The following is a 24,797-nucleotide window of genomic DNA, read 5'->3' as shown; positions in this document are numbered from 1 at the left end:
GCCTAACGGGCTAGAAGCAAATGATCCTCTGAAGGGACTGTGTCTAACAGACATATACAGTAGAAATGAAAGAAACTGTATATATATATATATATATGGTTTATTGTGTGCATAACTGATCAACATCATTTTAAATAATCACAAGTCCTTTACAGAAGAGGTTTAAGATGTGTGTGTTTAGTGCCATTACATTAGTGAAGAAGCACTGTGAAAACATAAATTAAATACAATTATAATTTAGTCTTTTAAGAATTAAAACACGGTAAATTATACCTTTGTTCCTGCTGTCTGTCATCACTGCATTGTTATCACTACTCTAATGAAAAAAGTCAGGAGATTTGTGTTGATGTGACTTATTCAGTAAAATCTCTTCACAGGCTTCAATCACTCAGGTCATAATTAAGACTTCAATGAGGACACAGCAGAGCAAAATGGTTTATTGACTCAAGAAAAAAAGTCTTCCACCCAAATGAATTAGAAATAAATATATTTATATATTATATATGATATATGTATAATATATAAAATCTCATGTCAGTATTAATAAACCTGAATTCACAGACATATGCAGACTATAATTAAAAGTAATATGAAACAGATTCTGAACAGAAAGATACTATTGTGCTTCCCAACAGTTGAGAAGAAGGATATCGACCATGTCAGTGTGTTTAGTGTGTTGGAGTCGGTCTGTTTTTAGCATAGCTTAGCATAAATTACAGTTTCTAGCCTAGCAGTGCTCAATGTTCAGTAGCCCAAACCCTGCCAGGTCACCTCCAAAAAAATGTATTTCTATTTTTCACTTGTCTTATTGTTGCTGCCATTTTGTCTATTTCTACTAATTTTGCATCTTGTTGTGGTCATTTGAAAGACTTCAGCGAAATAACAGACCTGCATACAGAAGTCGAGGTCATGACCATCTTTGAACCTGTACCTTGGACGACCATACAGCAATCAATTCATGTCTATAATAACTAGTTTGTATTCTGAACTGCGGTGTGTAGTATGTGTGAGATTAATTTCCAACTGTATGCAATAAACAGCTAATACAGCACAATAGACCTTTTCCCTTCATTGGATTGTTATCTAATAAAAATAATGTCTGAGTTATAGTAATCACTGATTTATTATTAAATTCATTATGATTTATGATGGAACCATAGCAGATCGGCCATAACATTAATATGTAGGTAAACTAAATCTAGTTTTCTCTGGTCTTCTGCCTCCCTGTTGTACTCTACTGGTTTTACTGAGGTGACCCTGTGGTCCTCAAACTACTCTTATCTGCTCCTCATCTCTTATGTCTGCACAGTTTTTGCTGCTAGATTACTTTAGAAATGTGGAATTTATTGTTGGATTAGATGTACCCATAAAAATGACTTATGCTCTTTGGAGGTTTTCACCTTTTACTTTTTTCCTACATTTAATCATGTTCTATTTAACTTAGCTTTTTAACAAAAAACAGAACAGTGTCAACAATAAACCTTGGAGGACAGAAAAATCCATCTTTTAAAAAATGGAGGGAATATGGCACAGGTATAAATCTGTCTAATTGACCCTAGGAAAAGGTGACAAGGGGAGGCCAGCAAGACACATTTTACTCCTCTCAATGAGTTATGGGAGAGTGGCACATTGGTATATTAAATCCCAGCTAGTGCTTGTCATAAGGCATGGGGGAGACTCTGAAGCCATTTGGGAGAGGGGTCAATAAACTGATGAGATCAAAATTGGTTAGACTGGAGCTCTATACGTATTTTGTAGAAACCAAACACTGCGCATCTTCAAAAACCCACAATCCCCACCATGATACCTGGTGGTGCCAGCACCTCTAAAGACGACTCTGGAAGGCATGGGCATGTAAAGGTAGAGAGTAAAATGAATGCAAGCAAGCAAGCAAGGGATTGACACTAAGCTTAGAGTCTAAGCTAGAAACAAGTGGTTTCCAAACAGAAATGTTAGTCTTATGGAGAGGCCAAGTACGAATTGTTGGGCGAACTTAAGGGGGGTCCTCAAACATGACTTTGGCCCATGACAAGGCACACTGTTGGTCGGGTTTCCATTAAAGCTACAGTATATAACTTTGGTTTCAGATCTCATGTTTCAGCTAGCATCCATCCATCCATTATCTGTAAGTGCTTATCCTGTTCAAGGTCAGGGTGGAACTGGAGCCTATCCCAGCTGTCATTGGGTAGAACGCCAGGTACACCTTTCTCAGGACCAACACAGAGAGACATACACAGACAGAAACCCATACACAATCACATTCACACCTATGGGCATTTAGAGTCACCCGTTAGCCTAACATGCATGATTTTGTCTGTTTTCCCTGTGCTTGGATGGGTTTCCTGCAGCCAGCCAGGGATTTAAACTCAGGACGTTCTAGGCAGTGGCACTAACCACTCAACCACCGTGCTGCCCAGAACTGGTCAGACACTTTTAGTAACTGGAGGGGGTAAATGACATGGATATTCTGTCATGGTCAATCCTAATTTGGAAGCCACTAGACAAACAATGTCAACCTGATAACAGGGTCAGAAAAGAGGAAAGTTGCAGCAGATATTCATAATGAAAAGAGAGGGAATCATTTCCCTCTTACACACTATGGCCATATTTTTAGCACCACCTTCACATTTTTAGCTTCACTACTGGTGAGGCTACAGCAACTCAAATCCTACATTGTGTTGTTCTATTGTTTATTCATTTTTTTGGTTTATAATCATCACTGCCATCTTTGAGAACTTTCAAGCATAAAGCAGCTAGTATTTCCATTAGAACCTATAGTACTTAAGTATATGACACAAGAGCTGCCTTTGTGTATCCTGCAGTACAAACATGGAATGTGCCAGAGTGGCAATCACACTTATTATTCATGGCATATTTATTCTGTTATTCGATTCTGTATGTGTTAACAGGGCACTTGTAGGGGCCTTTTGATTTGAGAATGTGCGTCTTTTGAACTGTCTGTGATGGGCTTCTCTGCCCAAGGCCATTGCCATCATGCCGGTCCTGTCTGAATGTTGACGCTGTGCAGGAACCATCCTTGTTGCTTGTCTAAGCTTAGCAGCTAGGTCGGGGAACTGCTGAGTGTACAGACGGTCTGTGTACTGCAGTTCGGGAGTTATAAGTCTCTGGCATTTGGCTTTGGTTTGCCTGTCTATGTGTGGGTTTAGGTTATAGCCCTGTATGACAGCTGCTCCATACTGGAACGGCTTCAGTCCAGCATCTTTAATTTGGGACGGATCGACTGCCCCGCCATCTTTCAAGCAGGTTTTTGCAAGCTCAGCCTGCAGCACTCTCAGTTGAGAGATTTCCCTCTCCATTTGCTCTCTTCCAACCAGAGTATCCACTTTGTGCCAGAAAGTTGTGTTAAAGTGCAGGTAAATCTTCCAGTCTAAAGCATTCCACCGCTTGATTTTCTCTGCAGTGTTGGGTAAAAGTGGACGACGAGTTCGTTCACTGCGACTGTTGAGCTTAAAGGAAACTACGTCTTCTAGGGACCAGCAGAGGGCATGTTTGAGCAAGATCATGGACTCATCAAAGTATTCAGAGATAAGAATAAGGTGGAATTCCCGTTCAATGGCTACAATAGCCAAGCTGGATTTCTCCTCAATGTCTTTAGCATCCGCTGTAACGTTGTTGTCAAAGCCAAAGTCAAAGGCCAGGATATTGTGAGCATAGTGATTGTTGGTCACTGATGAGTTGTAGTTTCTCCCATTGCTGTCTAGAAATTCATCCAGGCTATGAGCCCTGTGGAAGGCAGGGATGCTCCTGTAGTAGATAAAGATTGACTCCATCATGGCCACAGGATGCCTCAGAATGGAAAAGTAGAAGCTATCCTCAGGCATTACTTTAGCTACCTGGGACAAAGAATAAAAAAACAACAACGAGTTATTTAAAACAAATGTGGTTTTATTGGTAAGAAATCTAAAGAAACTTACAATGGATCTTTTAATAATCTCTAAGGCTGACATCGGACCCTATGTGGGTAAGGGCTTTGGCATTTAAGGCCCAATTGGGCAACTAAATGGTCAATGATCGAGGTCAATTTTACTGCTGACATATTTTGTGCTCTACTAATTATCTACTTGATGCAAACTGTGGTCCACTTTTCATCAGTATATGTAAAAAAACGTTTCATGTGGGGCCTTTTCTTTCTTTGGTGGGGGTCGTGGGGGTGGGGGTACGGCTAAATTTAGACTCTGGTTTCTGCGGTGGAAACACAAATTAAGAAACTGAGTTCACCAAAAGATAGCTTGTCCCTTTGGTGGACACATTTTTGGACATCATTCAAGTTGTTCAAATGTCAGCCCGTCATAGAAAAATGTGGAGTCCACATGAACATGTTGGCTGGGCTCAAGGGTAAAGTAATCTAATTATTCCTCAATGTTTTATTATTTTTTTGCATCCACTCTTTTGTATACTTTTTTAAATTCTCCATGTGGAGTCCACAGTGGGCTGTTAATTCATCAAAAACATCATAATACTCATATTATAGTGACACTTACCTCAGATTTCCTAAACCTCATGTGGTTGCACATGATGTGGAACTCTCTTACACGTCGATTGCTTACGCCTTCTACAAAGTGTGATGCAAAACGAAATGGGTAAAACAACTGGCTGTGTTTGTTAAGGGGGAGGGCAAAGGTCAAGTTCCTGCTTTCACCATAGCGGTACAGGATGTTCAAGATGGTGCTGCTGGCTGTTTTGTGCGTCTTAAGGAAAACAATGTGGGACTTTGGTTGGCAGGTTGCTTTAGCATGGAATCTGTGTAAACTAGATGGAGTGGGAGTGTGACTAATTTGTTTGTCTGTGTCTGCAGTTAAATCGTTCCTTGAACTATAGAGGACAAAAGAACCTGTAAGTCCAAGACCCAGCTTGTTTCCATGTTTGGACAGACGCAATTTTCCAGATGAAACTTTTCCTGACTCTGTTTGAACGCCTGTAGCAAGGTTGATGATTTTATCCACATGTCTCAAGAGAATATTAGCTGATGCCTTTCCATATGCCCCCCTCTGATGATGAGGTTCTGCAGTTCGTTGTGACCAGGCATCCTGCTTTATTGCTAGCGAGGACTCAGAATGGAGGCCTTTCTGAGCATTTTGCAGAGTAGAAAACAGGTACTGTTTGTTGACAGTGAATCTCAGATGTGGGTGTCCTGTCAGCTTGTCACTGGAAGAAGTCCTAAACACAGTCAGTATGATGTAATATGATGTACAGCATTGAAATATTTCACAACACATTCTCATGACAAAATTAATTTGCCTTGCCTTGGTTTTGAAAAAAAAACACTTGAAAGACTGAAAAAAGACTTTACTTTAAATCTCTTATTCATTATTTCCTCTGAATCCATCACTCACAGGATTCTTGGGATTTCTCACTATAAATGGAATGTGCTTTTGGACACAACACCGTGGTCAGTTAATCATAGGTCATTTCAGGTAGCATGAATAAATCTTACTATGCATTCAAAAGACAATGAGCAAAGCACCAATGGTTTAACTGCCCCATATGTAGCATTTAAAATATGCACTTTTTTTCTGCTACTGTGCTATCTCCCTTTTTATAATATTACTGTTATTGGTTCTTTATTAACACCGTGAAAACTTAAAAACCTCAGGCGACGTTGGGCTGAGGTTTGTAATTAATATTTGTGCACAACTTGGAGACTTCAGTGCTTTACAGTGACTGTGACTTTACCTGGCCTGGTGAGCGACAAAGGTCTGAATGGCAATGCAGACCACAAGCAGGACAAGCAGTATCAACAGGTAGTGATGTCTGCTGCACAGTGCTCTCCTCACACACCTGCAGGGTAGACACACATAGATGATTTGAGTCAGCGTGATAAATGTTAATATTTGATTAAGATGACTATTTTTCTAATCATTATCCTTTTCAGCTGCCGTTGCTCAGCTGTAATCCAGAAAAAAAGGCTCATGATATTTTGTTTGCATTGTGCACTCACTATTTCTTGCTTGAACTGGATCTGAAAAGTGTTTTTGACAGTCCTACCAGGAGAATTGGTTCACAGCAAAGTAATGACAGCATGAATAACCTTTTGCCATCACAGCTCTTCCAAGAAGTCAAGCTATTTCTGGGTGAAAGAATATATCAAACTATAATGGATTGAACTTTCCATTTTCAGAGTGACAGAACAACAGTCTCCGTCCACAGTGTCTTGCCAACAAATACTCTCGGAACACAAATATTCATTGTGTTGGATTTTTGGTTCCTTTCACATTTCTGTTCTATTCGCCCATCGCAAATCTTTAATGACAAACAAATTCTAAAATCAATCCTCTATTCTATACTACTTACATTTATTTACTTTACTTACAATAACAGGAAAAATAGACTCGCTTTTATTTGACACGATCATCAAGAAATGCTTCCTCAGACTCTTCAGAGACAGATTCAGATCATATATGAATCCCAGTGATGTTTGTGCCAGATATCATAAAAATTCCCTTGAGGCCATGCTGAGATATTGTGTTGAAGTGACTTTGTAGAGAGCACAGCCCCAGTGACAAGCAGGTGTACTCTTAAAGGAACACTAATGTCACTTATTTTCTGAGATTTTTTCTGAAACTACTACCAGATTTGGTAGTAGTGAAAATATCACGCTATGGACTGCTGCCTATGCAGTATTACAATCCTTAAGCTGGGTTGATGTTACAGCTAAAGAAAATATATATGCTGTATGATTCATTCAGCAGGTTGAAAACTACCAAATAAATGCTTTTTGTATATTGTATCTACCCACAACCTCCAACACACTGACGCATATATCGCTGTGTTAACACTAACACTAACAGCCTGTATCTGTGTCACTGTGTGGATTTATTGTCGGAGTCATATTCAGCCTCATCTGCCAAGATGAAGTCCTGGAAGCACTCAACAACTGTGGGTACAGTTAGTATAAACACAACACAGTCACTCACACACACACACACACACACACACACTTCACCTCTCTAACTTGCTGGGCTCTGCTCGGAAGCTGTAAGCCAATACTGTTCAATTCTTGTCCATTTGTTCTGTTTCTTTGTGACCTAAATTGTGTATCACATAGTTTTCAGTCCCGGTGTCTGTAGAGATTCTCAGTCATCTAGGTCATTGTATTTCTAAAAGTGCTTTTTGATGCTAACACATGGGATGTGTTGCCTCTCAAATACCCTCGGGCTGAGAATTAAAGAAGCCTGTGGGTTGAGAAATAAAACTTCTTCAAAAATCTCTAGCAAGTCTAGCAGCCTTGTACAGATAGATTTCTGGAGGAAACACTGAATATCAGAGTGGAAGTGACTGGAATAATCAATGAAAACAGCACTGTATGTCTGCTGGAGAGCAGTGGTGAAGGGAGGATGACATGTTTTCAATTCCCCACCAGAGACCCGTCTCAAATAAATCTATGATTCTTTACAGTTAAAGGACATAAAGGTCCTATTTTGTACCTGCAGTAGTTCACTTTCTAATAGTTCTACTAAACAATAGCTATAGAATTTATCTACACATTGTAGTCTCAGCATCTTTATTAAGTCAAAAGTCCAAGCTCTAGAAGGAAATATCTGGGGCAAGTTCACGTCTGCTTCCACACTGAACTCTGGTCACTGGCTTTGTCATTTGTTGGTTTACTGTTTCAGCACAGTCGGAGCTTTCAGTAAACAGAGCTCAGCAGCTCAACCACAGCTCCAGATGGAAAAGAAAGTAGACATTTGGTTAGCCAGAATCCCCCAAATACACTCATGAGAACAATGCTGAGACACCGTCTCTGATTTACAGCAGCAGCAAGTTAGTCTGAAGAAAGTAGTCAGTGCAAGAACATTCAACCAGCTGCAAACTGAGTCCTTAACGAGTTCGGGAGAGATGAATATGTGTAATCAAAATAACCATTCATGTCCCTCACATGTTTAAAGCTGTTCAAAATTACTAAAGCCACATTTTTCTATATAAGAAACATTAAAATGTAATAAAATTAGTGTTGAAATGTTGATTCTGGTATTAAACGAATTAAGTGAAATGAAACAATTCTTAAAAATCATCAGCTAAATATAACAAAAAGTATTATTGAAGCTTCAAACCCTATGGATTAAGAATGGGATGTCACTAAAGTTCATATGGGTCTAAAGGCAGGTGAGCCAATACTTTTGGCAATATAGTGTATGTAAATTTAGCACCAGAATCTCAAAGTCTCACAAAAATGGTTTCGAGATCGAAATCGAAGTTTGAACCTTTAGTTGACAGGGTGTTGAGAATATGGTTGATGCTTCCTCCCCTTTTCGAAGTTTTCCCCATTGAATCCCAATGTATCTCAGTGTAGACAGATTTTGTTTCAACACATGAAAACGCACAGCCACAGGATTCTTTTGGTCATTAGTATGTAATGTATGCTGCTGCTGTGCTGGGATATTAATTTTTAAATGTTTTTCCAACGTAAGCCAAACCACAAAGACATTTGATCATGTCACTGACATCTTTTGTGCAACATGTAATAATACCTTTTAAAATGAGATTTTTTAGCAGCGTGAGGATGAAGACAAAATATGATGCACAGCAAGAAACGCTGCATTATGCACCAGGAATGGCTGACAAACAGTTGGTAGGATTCCTTAGGAGGTCGGCTCTATTTATAAGATGATGGATATTAGAGGCACGTTTAAAGACAATATCCTACAACAAAAATGTAAGATTAGGAGCAGAGTTCATAATATGCCAATGTGCAATTCCTATCCTAAAGGAGAATAATGTATAAAGCATGATGCACCTCCACACCTGAATCAGAACACCTCTTACTGGGACACTCACGTGGGCATTTAACACCATTAACAGTCTTTCTACTTCATTTTCAATCCAACTATATATATACTGCCTCAATCTCATAACTACATTAGCACTAGGTTTTCTGTACAGCTCATATTAATACAAATGAGAGCTATTCTAATAAATTGGCTAATGGGAATATAAACAATGTATTCTTGTTTGATGGTTTCCTAAAGAAAACTACTAAAACATTATTAACATATTTTTCAAAGGAAAAATCTATGGTTTTTAAATTCTTAATGATGAATGGTGTCTATAACATTTGGTGGGAAAACGGTAACATGAAATCTTAGAGACTAAAATAATGTTGAAATTGGATCATTTACTTTATTAAAACCAAATCAGAAATGTCTCCACTCGCATGTTAACAGAGTATTGTGGATCATCTTTTTAAATTCAGCAAAGTTTTTTTGTAAAACAAATCATTAGAAAACTATTGGTTAATGAAAAAACTACTGAGTACAAAACAATGTTATAACAGAAAAAGTTATAATACTAACTACAAATAGATCAAAAATGTATCTATAACACATTACCAGAAAGTCAATAAGTGTAAAACGTTTGAAAAAGGGGAGAAATCAGCAACTTCTGTGATTTCTAAATTCACCCACTTGACCCAAAATTCTGCATGCATTACTTCCTCATTGGGCTGAAAATATAGCATCATATGGTTGATCACTGTTTGTAACATGTTGATTTAAGTACTAAACACTTTGTAGATTCACAATTGTACAATTAGTTTTGAGGAAGGTCTGTGGAGATTCTCAGTCATCCAGATGATAGTTTTCCCAAGGCTGTTAGTGGCCGCAAATCCAAAAGGCTTCAGTACTAACTTCAATTGGAATGATGATGATGAGGAGGATAATTATGATGATGATGATGTTATGTGCACAGTGTATAAGGCAGAAAGATGCATGAGGGGAAGAGAACAGTTGGAGTTGTAAACTTGCTCTTGAATGTCAGATGCAAATGATTTCATTAAAGACTGCTGTGGAATCCTGTTTGTGCTTCGTCCTTTGAACTATTCCTTGAGGGCAGAGGGAATAAAAGCCAAATGCACAGCTTTTTAAATCGTGGTGTGTGTAGCCAGTTTTAATGTGCATGTGTTCAGTACAAAACACACACTAAGCCCATGATTCAGCTGAGATAACGAAAGCATATGTCAGATCTCCAACTCTATGGAAATGAACCTGAACCCCTAAGTGCCAGCTACTTAAATGCATTAAACACTATTTGCTTTGACACGGGTCAGCAAATATGTAAAGTACGACCACATGCCATTTCAGACTTCATAGAGGTTTCCCTGGGCAACAGCAACATCTGCAGTTGGGCCTGCTTCTCCTCCAGGCCATGCTCAGCAGCTCACACAAACACACATGAACTTTTAACCTTAGTGTGTGAGTAAAGTGATAGCTCCAGGTACGAAGTCTGAATCAGCTCTCAATTCTGTGCATTTCGCTCTGGGCAGCGAGCATGTGAGGTGGTATGGTTGGTGTATCTAATCTGTTCCTAGACATATACGGATATCTACAGAGCCAGGTCACCCTGACTGGGGAAATCACATTTATGATCTAAACTAAACACTGGAGTCTTGATATGGAATGTGGAGCGAACGTGAAATCAGCTGTCAGTGGGATTTGAAACAGCTCAATTACTGACTTCAGTGAGAAGCGTTACACTGAATTCCAACGTTTACTATGGGCTGGGCAATAAAACAATTTAGATTTGTGGTGCCATAAAAGTAAAATATAATAAATTAGTGAGCATTTTAATAATCTAATATTGTGTTTGTTTAGTGTCAAATGTTAAACGCGTAACTCATATATCATTTTTAACTCCAAACAGTCAGAAACCAATAATAATAAACAGTTGGGGAGAAGGTACCTCCTGGTTGCAAGTGTTACAAATTTCTATTGTGATAAAATATATTATTCCACCTTAAATGTACATAATATTTATGTTAAACATTTTATTTATTTATCAGTAATGCTACCAGTACTGGGTATCAGGCCCGATCCTGTCTTTGTGTACTTGTACTTGTACTTTTAAAACTTCTCTGATACTGTGCCCAATACCACGTCAGCCTTCGCAGTTAGAATTATGTGGAAAAATACCTGTGGTTTAGACGTGTTTAAACTTAATTGATGATGACAATAGTAAAACTGAATACAACCTCTGCTATGCCAAAGTCTAAAAATCTAGTTACTACAGTCACACTAAGTGTCTTAAGAGTCTTTTCAAAATGTTTGATAATTGCAACTGACATCCGTGACGATGGTTATATACAGTAACTAGACCTTCACTTGAAGTTTGCTTTGTTAAGTAGAACAGTTAGTTAAAATTAATTCATATTTCTGTGTAGACTCTACAGTCCATGCTGTCCACGCTTCTCCACCTGGAATTTCACCCTAAAACTACAACGACGATTTACTGTCTACCAACAAACACTAAAGGCAAAACTGTTTAGTTACTTGCATCAGTACCGTGTATCAGCGAATATTCAAATATATTATATATAATGTAGTCAGTCTGGGAAAAAGTGGAATCGGGACATCCCTAGTAAACATGCTATTTTTAGCTGGCCATCATCTTTACATGGCCAAAGATTGTCTGTGAGGGAAGATGCTTTACTCCACACAAACTGCAAGCAGTCTGAGCTATACTTAGACAAAAAGAGCAATACAGTCCATCATCACTCTAAAGGATCCAGTTGTCAATTTCAGTGATGCATTCTCCCAGACCTAGTTTCAGTCTATAATTATTTCTAGTCGCTGCAGATTCACATTGACAGCCTACCATGAAAGAAAGGAACTGTCCTTTCAGCTGCTGAGAGGCTTTTAATATGAAACATCTGTGAGGGGAATTACTGACGATACCTTTCCACCAATCAAAACTAAGGAAAACAAAAACACCAGAGTGGATTGCAAAAAGCAAATCAGATGAAAGTGAATGTTAATTTAAAAACATCTCCAGCTAACTGGAGAAACAGCATCTCCCCAGGAAAACCTTAAAGTGACAGCTTTGACGCAAGTTTCCAAGCAGATGATAAAGTAACTTTGTGGTGATTAATAAACAGGCCTACCAGGCACAGGCTCGGGGATAAAAGGGTCACGGGGCCCTTGGAGACTCCAAATAACACAAAAAAGTACAAAACGACTACACAGAGGCACTGAATAACTAAAAAGAAAGACACTATTACAATCTGGTAGAATACTGGGCAATGGTCTCCTTAATACTGTCTCATCCTTGTGGATAAAAAAACATACACACACACAGACACATTTCCAAATTACTGTAGTTAAAAAGTGAGTTTAGCTGAGAAATGGCCTTTCCTCCTGTAACCAAAGAGAAAACATCAGTGGAAAGTGTAGTCTGTGCTGTCACCCGAGCAGCCAGTGTTAGATAACATGACAGAGACCTGAAGTGTGTGTTCTGCCTTGGATAAAAAAGTTTGTGGGTCAAGCCTGTAGCCCTGTTTGACTTTAGCTGGACTCAAAGTAACGATACCAACCCACATCCACACAACGCGGACTACAGTTACACGTCATCCCATCAGCAATGTAATGTGATGCTGAGAGGCTAACATTTCACTCTGTGTGGAATCCAGTATCTGCACCCAGGTGAGTGACATCAGCAGCGCGAGACGCTGATTTGGCCTTTTGATTTGGGCACTAGTTCCCTAATCCTTTTCCTAAAATGTGTTTTCATTCATGTTTAGAAGACATTAAAGTGCTTCAGCAGGAAAACATTTGCACATATGCATGTCCACCTTATAGCTGCCTGGACCGAATCCATCCAGTATCTCTTTGTATCTATGACCCATTTGAGGTCTGTCTGAAATTGAAGTTCACAGGAAATAACTCTAATTCGGTGGAGTTGCTATGTATTGCCAAAGGGAATAAGATACTGACTGTATCATTAGCCCATAGTGGTGGAAGAAGATCTCAGATCTGTTACAAGTACAAATCCTATGTTGATGATGTAATGCAAGTATTAGCTCAAAAACATACTCATTTCACATCAGTGAATATAATTTTATTGGTTTACAATGAATATTATTGTTAATGTGTTCATCACCTAATGTGAAGCCGATAATCATAAAGCTCAATTTAATGACCTTATACACTGATTTCATGATCATATGCTTTGAATCTAACAATTATCCTAAAATAAAGTCCATGATTACTGTATGCTGTATTGTGTTGTGTTAGATTCTGACAACTAGCTGTAGTATCATATTTGCCCCAGCAATTTAGTTACATAGTAGAAAATGGAAACCCTTAAATACAGTACTTTGGTAGAATTTTAAGGCATTTCTACTTTCTACTTTACTTAAGTAAATGTACTTTTCACCACTGCTGGACTTCATGCTGATAAACTGCTGGTAAGAGCTAATAGCAGCACGAAGAAAATCTAAACTCAGAAAGTCACAGCTAATCTTGACGAAATTAGCTGTTCAGTCATAGTATATATGAAATCACGCGTTTAAAATAATTAAAATATTTTTTGGTCAGCTTTAGCATAGTGTAAATGAGTGGTTATACAGTATTTTGGACACAAACATAACCCGTATATGACGGGTATTCTTGTATGAAACGGAGTGAACTGCGTGGGATAGGCCAGCTAACATTTCTTGCATTTCTTGCCCTAAACTAACTTGATACAAATATCAGGCATACTACACCTGATACCATGTTAACCTCCACAGGTAGATAGAGGTGGAAAAATGTCTCTAGTGTAGAGCTGTTTTAAAATAATTGGTGATGACTGAATACAAACTCTGTTGTGTGGAAGTCTTAAAACCTAGTTACTAACTAACTACTTGTGCTGGTACTTAGCGTGTAGTATTGGGACATTCCTAAAACTAACCCTTGAGTATATATACACCCATCAATCACAACATTTCTAGTATTGGCCTTAAAAATGATCTCTAGATTTAGATATATAAATACATAAAATACATAAGTATACAGTTCATTAGAATTCAATATTTCTTTTCATTAGCTTTAAAGTTTTTTTTTTTTTTTATCGAATATAACGTAATGTTTAGAGTTGTTTTTCTAATTGTGCCCCCTCCCAACACCAGTCTGGCCACCCCATAAAACGTTTCTAGACCCGCCCCTGTTAACATGTCTTATTGGTTTCACAGAAATTTAAAAGGCCTATTAACCATCAAAAGCTGACGTTGTTACTGTTTTTAGTAGTTGGATACTGTGTTGGATAAACCTGAAGTCATGGGCCACATGTCCATTGGATCTATTTTAAACTCAACCGAAATAACAGCAAAGCACGCAAAAAGTGAAGAGGCGTGAATTCTCCTAAAACATATGGAAGATCTGAAGATTTAAATGATACTAAAACGCAATTCATGACGACCGAAGTCCATCTCAAGTGTTCCCAGTAAGAAGACCTAACATCAGGCTCATTCTAGCGCCGATCGCTCGCTGCTGATGCCTGTTGTAACAGAAGAGCTGAGCGATTGTCTCTGTCTCTCTCTCTCTCACACACTCACACACACACACACACACACACACACACACACACACACACACTCACTACTTGAGCTATTCTTGCGGGTCTAGGCTTTAGAGGACAGAACATGAGTTTACTTACGAGGTTACCGAGCTCACAGGCTGGTCTCGGATCCATCTCCATCTCCTCGGTGGGGACAGCATCTCCGCAAAGCCCCCGTCACGGCTCCAGCTCCGTCTGTCACCTCGATCCCAGTCCTGTCTGCGTCCCCCCCTCCCTTTCCCTCTCCGTAGCTCTGTGTCGTTCACACGTTCGGATTCAAAACGCTGCTTCAGTCACAGCTGATCCTCAGTGTGGATGAAACGTGGCTTTTCCAAACTCAAAAAACAAAAAACAATCTCACAGGAGAAAGTTGAGAAAAGCGCAACTTGATGCAAATGTACGACGGCCAGGTGAGCGCGCGAGTCACCTTCATCTTGATTCCAGCGGAGACCGAGGTGATCACAGCCCCACCTGAAGGAATTTAAAGAGCCTGGAGGAGAAAGGAGAAGCTGAGCGGTGCGAGTCTTTACTAAAGAGAATTAGTAGGACGGAGGAAAGAAGGACGTGTGGAGACAAGTGGTTGACAATGTTGGTGCGTCAGGCGCGTCAGGAAAAAGCTGTCCACTCAGAACAGAGGATGTAAATTAGTGTTCAGCACCCTCAGACTGATGAGAGACCAGATCATATTCTACTTTGTATCATTATGTGTGAAGGCAACGAGGCTGACAGAGCTACATGTAGGAAAACTGTTACATTTGTTGACATGACTCCAATTTCAAACATATAATCTGACATCCAACCTATGGAACACAGCCTCTGTACTTTCCTGCCGGTCGTGTGTGTGTGTGTGTGTGTGTGTGTGTGTGTGTGTGTGTGTGTGTGTACACTCAGATTTTGAGGGTCCCCTCAGGTTCTGACATGCACTGACAGATGCTGCTGCCTCCAGTTCACTGTCACTCTTTCTCCAACGTCTGCGTGTATTTCAGTCTATTTTGGTATCTGACTTATAGCAAAATCTGTCAAAGGATGTGACCGAAGTTGTCCTCTTGTTTGATTCATGTCCAGCAGTCTCGGTGGCCAGGCTGTGGTTGCTCAGTCTGTGTTTATTTAACAAGCGTAAGCCTTACTCAGTCCTTCTTGTGGACATGGGAAAACCCCACAAGTTATGGCTCAACAACATGGGTCCACAGGCCAAGTTCTTGGTGCTCCGTTCATTTACACACATAAGCTTTAAGAGCTTTTCAGTCCAAATGATGGGAAGCACTGGGGTCTAAGGTTTAAAGTAAGAATATCTGATGTCCCACTGTGCTGCAAAGTTATGAGAGCAAAGAAAAAATGTTTAAATGTCAACAATGCTCAGGTGTCATCGAACTAGTTGTTAAAACTTTGTATGTTAAAGATCACTTTTAAAGATCTGTTCCATTCTGGCTTAAACTTTATACTCAAAAGGTCATTCCTGACATGAAACAGAAGCTCCACAAAACAGTCTCAATACGCTCTGTCCAAAACTTTCAGTCCTGTGACACAAACTTAAGACATGATTGACATCTTTAGTCACGTTATTGTTTTAAAAAAGTCTCGATTCAATCATTTGTAATATGTTTTCTTCATTGAAGATTTAGATTTGATTTAGAAAACTACACATGTTGGTTACTGTATGAGGCTCCTGGTATGTAAGACTACTAGGTACCCAGCCCTGATAAACACTGGTGAATGTTCCGCCCTGCAAAAACACAGATTGGCCACAACATCACCATAGGTGGTCTTCATAATGTCATGGAGGATGAGGCTCAGCATGGCTGCTCTGAGCAGTCTGCAGCTACACAGCAAAATGTAATGCACTGTGTGAAGAGGTGGTGCCAGCACACAAACTAGGTACTCATGTGAAAGTACAAGTACCACTACAAATATTTTACAGAAGAAAAAGTACTTAGCAGATTACCTGCATTTTACTTAAAGTACAAAAGTAAAGGAACGTCTCTAAGAAAACAATGTATTTTAAACAACATGTGTATAGTAAAGGTGAAGGTTATTTTCACCACCTTATGTGCTGTCAGGATTTTTAGGTCATACTATTATTGTAAGAACCCTATCATATCTTATGTTAAAAACACCCGGTGGTATTAATGTTGTGGCTGATTGGTTTGAATCCTCTGCAGGATAATCAGTATAAACCATTTAGAACGGGATGTGTCCTTGCAAGCTCACTCTCCAGAAATCACCTTTTACCCTTGGCAGTGACTAATAGCTGAGTTAGCTACTCTGAGCAGTCTAATCTGTGAGCGTGTACACACACTTCCTCTACTCTTAACTGGGGCACATGCAAATTCTCTACACTATCAGAGCATTGGAGAGCTTTAATCAAATTCTACCTACTGTATGTCAACAATCCACCTTGATTAAGAGAAGTGAAGGTCAGTAAATGTTGAGTGAGAGGGACAGCAGTTAAAGTTAATAAAACCTAGTATGGACTGCGGTGAGGAGTCATAAAGTCTTATGTCATTTGGAAAGAATTACGTGGTAAAAAACAAAAGACAAACTTCGGGAACTGTTAGAGAAAATCTCACATCGTTAGTTTTTGCTATTTCTTGTCCACAATTGGAGCATGTTTGGACAGATTTAATGTCCAAGACTTGGGGTTCTCTTTACATTTTTACATATGGCTAAGTAGCTAAATTAGTTCCTTTTTATCACTGTGTGCAACATTGTGCAGGATTCCCGTGGATTAATTAATCCACGGGAATCCTGCACAACCCCGCACAATCGTGCAATAACTGTTGCAATGTCAAAAATTTCTGGAGGGACTAATTGCTAATAAATACTAATAAATATGCAATAATGAGGTGCAGTTTGGCAGATGAAGTTGCAAGTCTGCAGTGGAACACGTAAAGTCACTGCTTTCCTCACTTCAGTTGGGAGTTTATTCAAACACTAACAGAGAAGATCTTCACCAAGATGGTCAACAACACAGTGCTGTGAGTAGTGGTGTGCAGCGGTACAGCATCTGTGCACTACTAGCAACTATTTATATAACTTTATCTCTATGTGTCATTCAAAATACGCTTGTATTTTTTAAAGGAAATTTACATGTACTTGATAAAACAATTATGTTTTAGAAAGGTTAACCTGTTACTAAAATGTCATCTTCTCAATATTTTACGGTAAATTGTTCTAGTGAAAGTGTGTTGCTTGCTGATTTTTGTGATTATAGTCAAGTGCAGAAAGATCTCATTTGTCTGTGAGGTGCTGCTATCTGCTGCAAGAGACTTTATTAAAGATCACTGGCTACTGTGAAACCCAAACAGTAAGGTGATCCATCATACAGCTCTCTCCATTAGGAATATCTTTGGGTATGATCGACAGAACTGATCTCACTGCGGACACCGCCAGGAGTAACAGACTAAATGACAGCGCAAACAGACTGTGGAGCAAATGAAATGCATTTTACTTTTTAGCAGAAATATGATCCCAAGGCCCAGAAGGTCTGAGCCTTATTCTCACAAGTGGATTTAACTTAGTAGAATTTCATTAGAGGTCAATATTCTAATGTTTACAGTTCTATAATTGCTGTATTGAAACAAACTGATCCTCTTTTTGCACAATACACAGTCCTAAACAATGCATCAGTGGAGTCTCCAGTGCCAGTGGCATTTGTCATGGTCATGGAAAATACCTTCTGCACCTTCTTTAGTGTACAGCAGTGTAGTCATGTATTGTATCAGAGATGCTTTTCCTGGTGCCAAGTCTGCATCTATAATGTGCTGTCTGTGCCTCTCCTGGTGCGGGGGTGGGGGGTAAAGACTGACTTTAGGGGGTGTTAGTCGGGCTTTTGGCCCACAAAGCCTCCTTTGTCTCTGTGAACAGAGAGGTAAAATGAGCCTGTGTCAATCACCCTCACAGGAGTGAACATGGCATTGTGTAAGCCCCCCCCCCACCACCAACACACAGGTCTTTCTCCTCACTTATTCCGTGCCCAACAACGGTGGTGTACCAGAGGTGTGTCTCATGTGTCTGGCTGCGGAGGCAGTGGACAGATTGAACATATATTTTTCCATTCTAGTTATTATAATCACAGTATAGTCATTCAAACTTGAGGGGTATCCACAAAGACAGTAACCCACACGCATCCATTGGATCATAATAATCAACGCTGACTATAAGACGTGTTTTTTGTTATCCATTTTCTTTTTCTCTTGTTCTCTCCTCTGTCCTCTGGAGGGGTAAGCTGATCACAGACGGGGATGTGGAGTGGAGCATAGAGGAGATTACAGTAGTGCTGACAAAAATGCTAAATACTATACATGTAACAAACTTCATCATTGTTTGAGATCTTATGAGTAAGTTACCAAATAACCAATGTAGGAATTAAGTGTATTTGCTGCTTTGCCCAAAGAAAGCTGATTGCAGACAGAGACGTTGGACTGGTGAAAGCGGTTAATCTCAGCAGAAGATGAACGGTAAGGATAAAATGGTTAGCGGTGGGGAATAAAGTTGTTGGGTAAAGCTGCTGTGAAATGTGTTGCTGGAATCCTTAAAGTGCCAAAAGTCCAGAAAGGCAGCTTATCCTTATGACTTTGCCAATGTCAACTCACTGAAGTCTAAAACAAGTTTGTGTTACGTTTAGTCACACTACATTTACATAATACAATGCAAAGTTCAGACATTTATATGGATCTTGGAGTACAGCCACTGCTCCTTTGCATTATCAGGAGCCAGGTGACGTTGTTCGGGCATCTTGCAAGAATGCCTCCTAAGCATCTTCCAATAGAGGTCTTTCAGGCATCTACATATTGTAAAAGACCCCAGGGTAAACCCAGAACATGCTATAAATTATGATATAATTGTTGCAGGAGAAGGGTAATTTCTGGAGCCACAGGTTAAATCTTGGTAAGTGGAAGAAGGTGGCTGAAGTTCAGTTAGTAAAGCGGTTAGCCACAAATCACAGGAGTGTCCCAGTTCCTCCTGACTACATGTCTTTGAGCAAGTTTGTGAAGCCCAAGTTTCCCTTGATCTGTTCTCATTTGGATAAAAGTGTCTGCTAAAATGCTATTGGTTATTGTAAGATAATGGATGGATGTACATTGACATTTATCTGTGTAAATTGTAAAAATCAGCTTCATGCGAAAAGGACACAGGTCCACACCAATTGTTTTGGCCCAATTCTGCAGTTTCTTCCATTAACAATAAAACACCGGAACAGCTAATTCTTCTACTGACCATGTCCTAAAAGCACACAGAAATAATGGAAGTTTATCAAAGAACAAGCTGAGAACAGTATCCGGGAAACAGCAAGTCCCACTTCTTTATCTGGACAGCCAGTGAAGTCCAACTGCTTTTAAGAGTGAAATGCTGCACACCTGCCATCATTTGTTGATTCAACTAAACTCCCTGTACACACTACAATGGTAGCCCAGCCTTTTCAGATAAATCTGTGTTACAGGTTAAAAAATATGTTTTAGTAAACTTGAAAATGTATTAATATGTACTAAAGTATTGTGTTGGAGTATCTAGGACTCAGATCAGCATTGGGGCCTAAATTACTTGAAGTAATTTTTACTTCTTCTTGCATGCGGATGGTTTATTAACACTATGGTGCTATTATAGCCATCAATGTGTTGACAGTAGGTCTGTTGGAAAACAAGTGCATTACACACACACCAAATAGTATTTTGTGCATCTCTATAAAAAAAATTGCAGTATCATCCCAAGACAAAGGACGGCATTGATCATTGTTTGAAAGCTTAAAGCTAAAACATCCAGCCTTTCGGAATCAATCATCTACCCAGGGTGTCAAATACTATGTGAAAACCTACAGTGTCTTATTATGTTCACTCCAAAAGCAGCCCAGCACAGTGCCAGTTTATGATGGTTGGGTGTGGTTTCCATTCAAATTAAGAAACACTAAAGAACAACTGGCACAGCAGCACAGCCAAATGGAGTCCTCCATGAGACATGCACAAGGTATCCTTCATTATCACTTCATTATTAGTATTTTGTTCTCCCTTAAAAACCTTTAAAAGTGATTATCTGCACTGCTTCCAGTGCTGTTCAATGAGTCTGTCACAGTGAGCATCACAGCACCTCTCCACAATAAGATTAGTGGAGAATATTAAATATTCAGGTTAAATGGTGTAGCTTTAACTTTATCAATTTAAACAATGATTTGTTGACCTGGGAATGAAAAGGTTGGTTATCCCACACCTTTCATTTGACTATACTTCTCTCAACCTGCTTCCACAAACATTATGGAAGTAGAATTTTATAACCACAGGCATTTTGTTTTTTTCAAAAATGTTTGCAAAAACCAGCAGCTGCTTTTACATCAAAAAGCTGTCTTTAGAAAAGGTTTGGTAGTCATACAAACTACATATTATTTATTGTAATTGGGTAAAGACCTGTTTAAGGATGATGGGCAGAGCCACTGAGAGACACAAGGAACAACCATAACAGTCAACTGAGGTAAAAATAGACTAAGGGTTAAGAACCTGTTTCAGACCTTGCTGTCGGAATGGTAAGACATGCTTTTGCAGTATCTTTGGCCATTTAAACTCCAACCTGCTAAACAAAAAACGACTCTGAGAGGTTGCTGCAGTCGCAACAGTGACTCTGTGTGTAACACATAGTTTCGGCCTGAGAGCTGCAGATTACAATTTCAGCAGAAAGGTCGGGGCTTCGGTGTGTCAGCAGAGACAGCCTGGCCTAATTTGATTCCTCCTTGTTGACTCTTAGGGATACATACTCATTATAAACTCCTCTTGTTCTCAGAGAGCCAATGAAACTCTGTCTCTACATATCTCGCTCACTATTAGAGAAACGTAGAAAGAGTTGCTGCAAAAATGGAACTGATTTCAACAACTACAGCCGCTTCATGCACTCAGAAGTGGATCATTCATCTCGTAACAAATGGCTTAAAGGACAATGTTTGAAAGGAGATACTTGGAGATGGAGGTAACTGAAGATGTTTGTTTTAGTGGCAGAGTTGGAGAATAGGGACATATCAGTTTCATCCAGCCTGACCAAACAAGCTGAGTCTAAAAACATCCTTAGTAACATAGTTCAGCTGTAAATAATACAAATGTATCTCCCTCTGAAGGGAAACTACAGAGCCCCCTTACTCATACTTTATTTTATATTCAAGTCACATTACTCTTCTGGTGTACTATATTTCAATGGGAAGTATTGTGTTATTATTATTATTATTGTTGTTGTTGTTGTTGTTGTTGTTATAGCAAATATAATAATAACAGTCACAGGGACATTTCTTTTTAAAAAAATACTTTGAGAAGATAAAATAGTGTGAATGAAATATTGTATGCATGTATACTGCATTCATCATTGTAACCAACCAAATGCAAATAAAGAAATAAAATACACATTTTCAATAAATGTCATCAATGCAACCTGTTTTTGTTTTGAAAACTAGAAGACCTTACAGTTGTGCAAGGAGGAAATTCTTATTTTTTACTAAGCCGCACATTTCTATTAATGCGACGTGTTCACTATGATTGTTAATGAGGGTGAGCCTCAGTCAAAAACTTTGAAACTGATTATCTTTGTACCACTGCCAGTGAGTCCGGGTCATATGAGATGCAAATGGTAGCTTTCCACATACATTCCTACTATTTCTACTAAAAATTATTTAAAAAACACCTTTAAGTAAATGACTGAATACTTCTGCAGCAAATAGAGCAGCTAAAGCTCTGGTGTGCATGCTCTTAGCTCACTGTTTTGTGGAGGCGTTGAAGAGGTCCATCCACTGCTGATTAGACCAGCTCAGCCTGTACAGAGTCCTTGTTCCTGCTGTGGATGACACCCCTCTCACTCAGGATGAACATTCTGTGTGAAGACACAACAGATACCCGAAGAGATACACTTTTAGTTAAAAAGCTGAACTAATGGAGATGTTGGATAGCAGATAATGTCAGTATACAATCCTGCACTGTATGTGGGATGTTCAACTTTACACACACACACACACACACACAATCCCAGCTGGTATGTGTGTGCTCTTTCACTCTGATTACATGTCTGATTTTGGGGAGTTCCACCTACTGTGAGGGACTTCAGGTGTGTGTGTGTGTGTGTGTGTGTGTGTGTGTGAGAGAGTGTGTGTGTGTGTGTGTGTGTGTGTGTGTGTGTGTGTGTGTGTGTGTGTGTGTGTGTGCATGCCTATGGGGCTTAGTATAAAGGAGACAATTGCATTGAAGTGGTATTTATGGATAGCAGTTCACTGGGAAGGTAAAACCCTGCAGCATTGAAATTATACAGAGGCCCAATAAAAGAAAAACCTGCAAGTAGAAAAAAGGAGGAAAAAGAAAAAAGACATCCAGAAAAGCTCTTCACTGTCACTGAAGGAGTTTTTGAAAAGGAAAAAAAAGTCCAGATTGAAAATAATATAGAAGTAAAAGTACAATTGATGTATGAAAGTCCTAAATGCCTCAGAGTGCTTTGGTAGATGGGGGTCTTGTAAAACTGTCTCGCTGGAAGGTGTAGTGCTGTAAATCCATAGTATGAGCCCATAAAGGCATCCAATAAAAAGCACAAGTGGTTGCGAGCAGTGTGTGGGAGCCGGTGCTTTCCAGGCGGGAGATGGTGAGGAGGAGGAGGCCAGAGCAGAAGGACAACAGTGCGGCCATGACCCTGGCTTCCCTCATATTCAGCTGTCAGTTAGCCGTCTCAGCTTCCCTCCGAAAACAATCAGGTTTTTATGAAGGTGGTGGCAGCTTGTCATTTCCCAGAGAGCAACCTGAACTGTGATGCCACTGTACACATATCCAAAAAGTCAACTAGCACACACACACACACACACACACACACACACACACACACACACACACACACACACACACACACACACACACCTACACACACACACACACACACACACACACACACACACAAACTGGGGAGTTGCTCTGTCCTCTGCCCTATGTTTCTTTCTGTACTATAAAGCAACACATTGTAAATGATGATGAAACTTCATCCTGAACTTGTACAGTTTCGGCCCAATTCTAGCCATGATCCTGTTGCCACTGATTGGTTTTTGAACTTCGCCAAATTTTTGTTCAGTCAGTTGTCTTTAGATTTGCAGAATGAGCATCATGGCTTTTTCCATCACGGCCAATGGTGAGTTATCTGCATATTCCACTGAAGAGATGCATACTGACAGTTGCAGAGAGGAAAACCTGTGCAGACACGGTCAGCTTCCTCTTCTGTCTCTCAGCCACGAGATGCTAACCAGCAACCCAGATGTATTTCACCATACAAACTTTGCATGGCAGGCTTTTAGTTAACTTCCTAAGCTTGATTTATACTCATACATTGAATCTACATTATAGGTGTTGCATATTAGTTCACCAGAACCTTACACCATAGCCTGACATGCACCTCCCCAGAAATGTAACTACACATTGTGGCAATTCAGACCACAGCAGTTGTGATTGGTCCAATCCATCCATCTGTTTCGATTGGTTCCTCTGACATGCGCTCTCCTTCCTGCCTTGCAGTAATTTCAGTAAAAGTAACTGATGCTAATTCAACATTATCCGCTTAGTTTCAGTCACAATGCTTTGTAGAAAACCAAAATTATATTACGGTTTAATTGCAGTGCACATGCTCACAACAGCATAGGCCATTTATGTAGCCTGCAGCATAGCCTCCACATAGATGTGATCCACAAGTATAAATGTAAGTTTTAGATGTTGAAGCATTTCAGTGGCAATTAAGTGGAAGGCTGTCTAGCAGTGTGAGCACTTCTTGCATGGCTCCTGTCAGAATATATGTTCAAAATGGGAGAGAGCTTGTATTAATATTACTGTAGCTGTGTATTATAAATGTTATGGCCTAAAGTGCAGTGTAGAGGCTGCTGTGATATAAAACAGAACTTGGCTTGAGAAGAAACAGACACACAATAATGTCCTTAGCATCTACCAGCCATCTGTGGCTCCATATTATTGTTTTTTCTTTCTTGTTCTTCTTTCATTGTAGAATCACAAGAATCAAAACCATATTTCTCTCCTTTTTTAGTCAACACTGAGGCAACAGCCATCGTGTTTAAATAAACTTGTTGGAAGTGGCCCTGCACAAACCTGGCCAGAGGCTCAGTGCTGAGCTTCAGTGTGAGCTCCTCATCACAGCTGATTGACAGAAACCAGCACAGTTCAATGTCGTTACACAGTCCCTGCAGGATGTCAGACTACTGCAGCCTAAAATACCAGATTTTTCTAAAACAATTGCGGTGCATGTTGAGATGGTTTTAAGCAGCAAGTGAAAATCCCAAAGGTAATTTTTTTGTATAGTTGATTCAGAATCAAAGGCAACTTGTTTTAGTCAGAATAAACTTGTTGTCCTCAACAATCCATCCAAGCAAACAGACAAGAACTAAGTTTACCACTAACTATGTTTATTTCAAACCTAAATTTTCTTTAGCACTTGCAAAAGATCAAGCTGCAACTGTTTCTCTCTGCACCACA

At 39.5% G+C, this 24,797-nt stretch overlaps 1 protein-coding gene across 2 annotated transcripts; it reads right to left on the bottom strand.

Moving 5' to 3' along the window:
- Positions 1 to 84: 84 nt before the first annotated feature.
- Positions 85 to 14,936, bottom strand: gal3st2 (galactose-3-O-sulfotransferase 2). 2 transcript variants are annotated; one of them, XM_067508491.1, is made up of 4 exons: positions 14,425 to 14,936; positions 5,695 to 5,799; positions 4,503 to 5,178; positions 85 to 3,854 (listed from the first exon to the last, which is right to left on the bottom strand). In XM_067508491.1, the coding sequence occupies exons 1-4, from the start codon at positions 14,484 to 14,486 to the stop codon at positions 2,865 to 2,867; spliced, it is 1,833 nt and encodes a 610-aa protein (XP_067364592.1). In that variant the 5' UTR covers positions 14,487 to 14,936; the 3' UTR covers positions 85 to 2,864. The 2 variants fall into 2 exon arrangements, with proteins under 2 accessions (XP_067364592.1, XP_067364593.1); XM_067508492.1 differs by having other exon boundaries at positions 4,503 to 5,166.
- Positions 14,937 to 24,797: the final 9,861 nt, after the last annotated feature.

Source organism: Channa argus, chromosome 6, assembly GCF_033026475.1.
Source record: "Channa argus isolate prfri chromosome 6, Channa argus male v1.0, whole genome shotgun sequence".
NCBI lineage: Eukaryota > Metazoa > Chordata > Actinopteri > Anabantiformes > Channidae > Channa > Channa argus.
This window is presented reverse-complemented; position numbering and strand designations above follow the sequence as displayed.

What these genes read in the sequence shown, in the direction of transcription:
- gal3st2 (XM_067508491.1), bottom strand. Translation starts at nt 14,486, where the DNA reads ATGCTGTCCCCACCGAGGAGATGGAGATGGATCCGAGACCAGCCTGTG. An exon ending in TTTGTCGCTCACCAGGCCAG is followed by an intron (nt 5,179 to 5,694) that starts GTAAAGTCACAG and finishes GACTGTGTTTAG; the next exon opens with GACTTCTTCCAGTGACAAGC. An exon ending in TGAGGTTTAGGAAATCTGAG is followed by an intron (nt 3,855 to 4,502) that starts GTAAGTGTCACT and finishes TCTTTGTCCCAG; the next exon opens with GTAGCTAAAGTAATGCCTGA.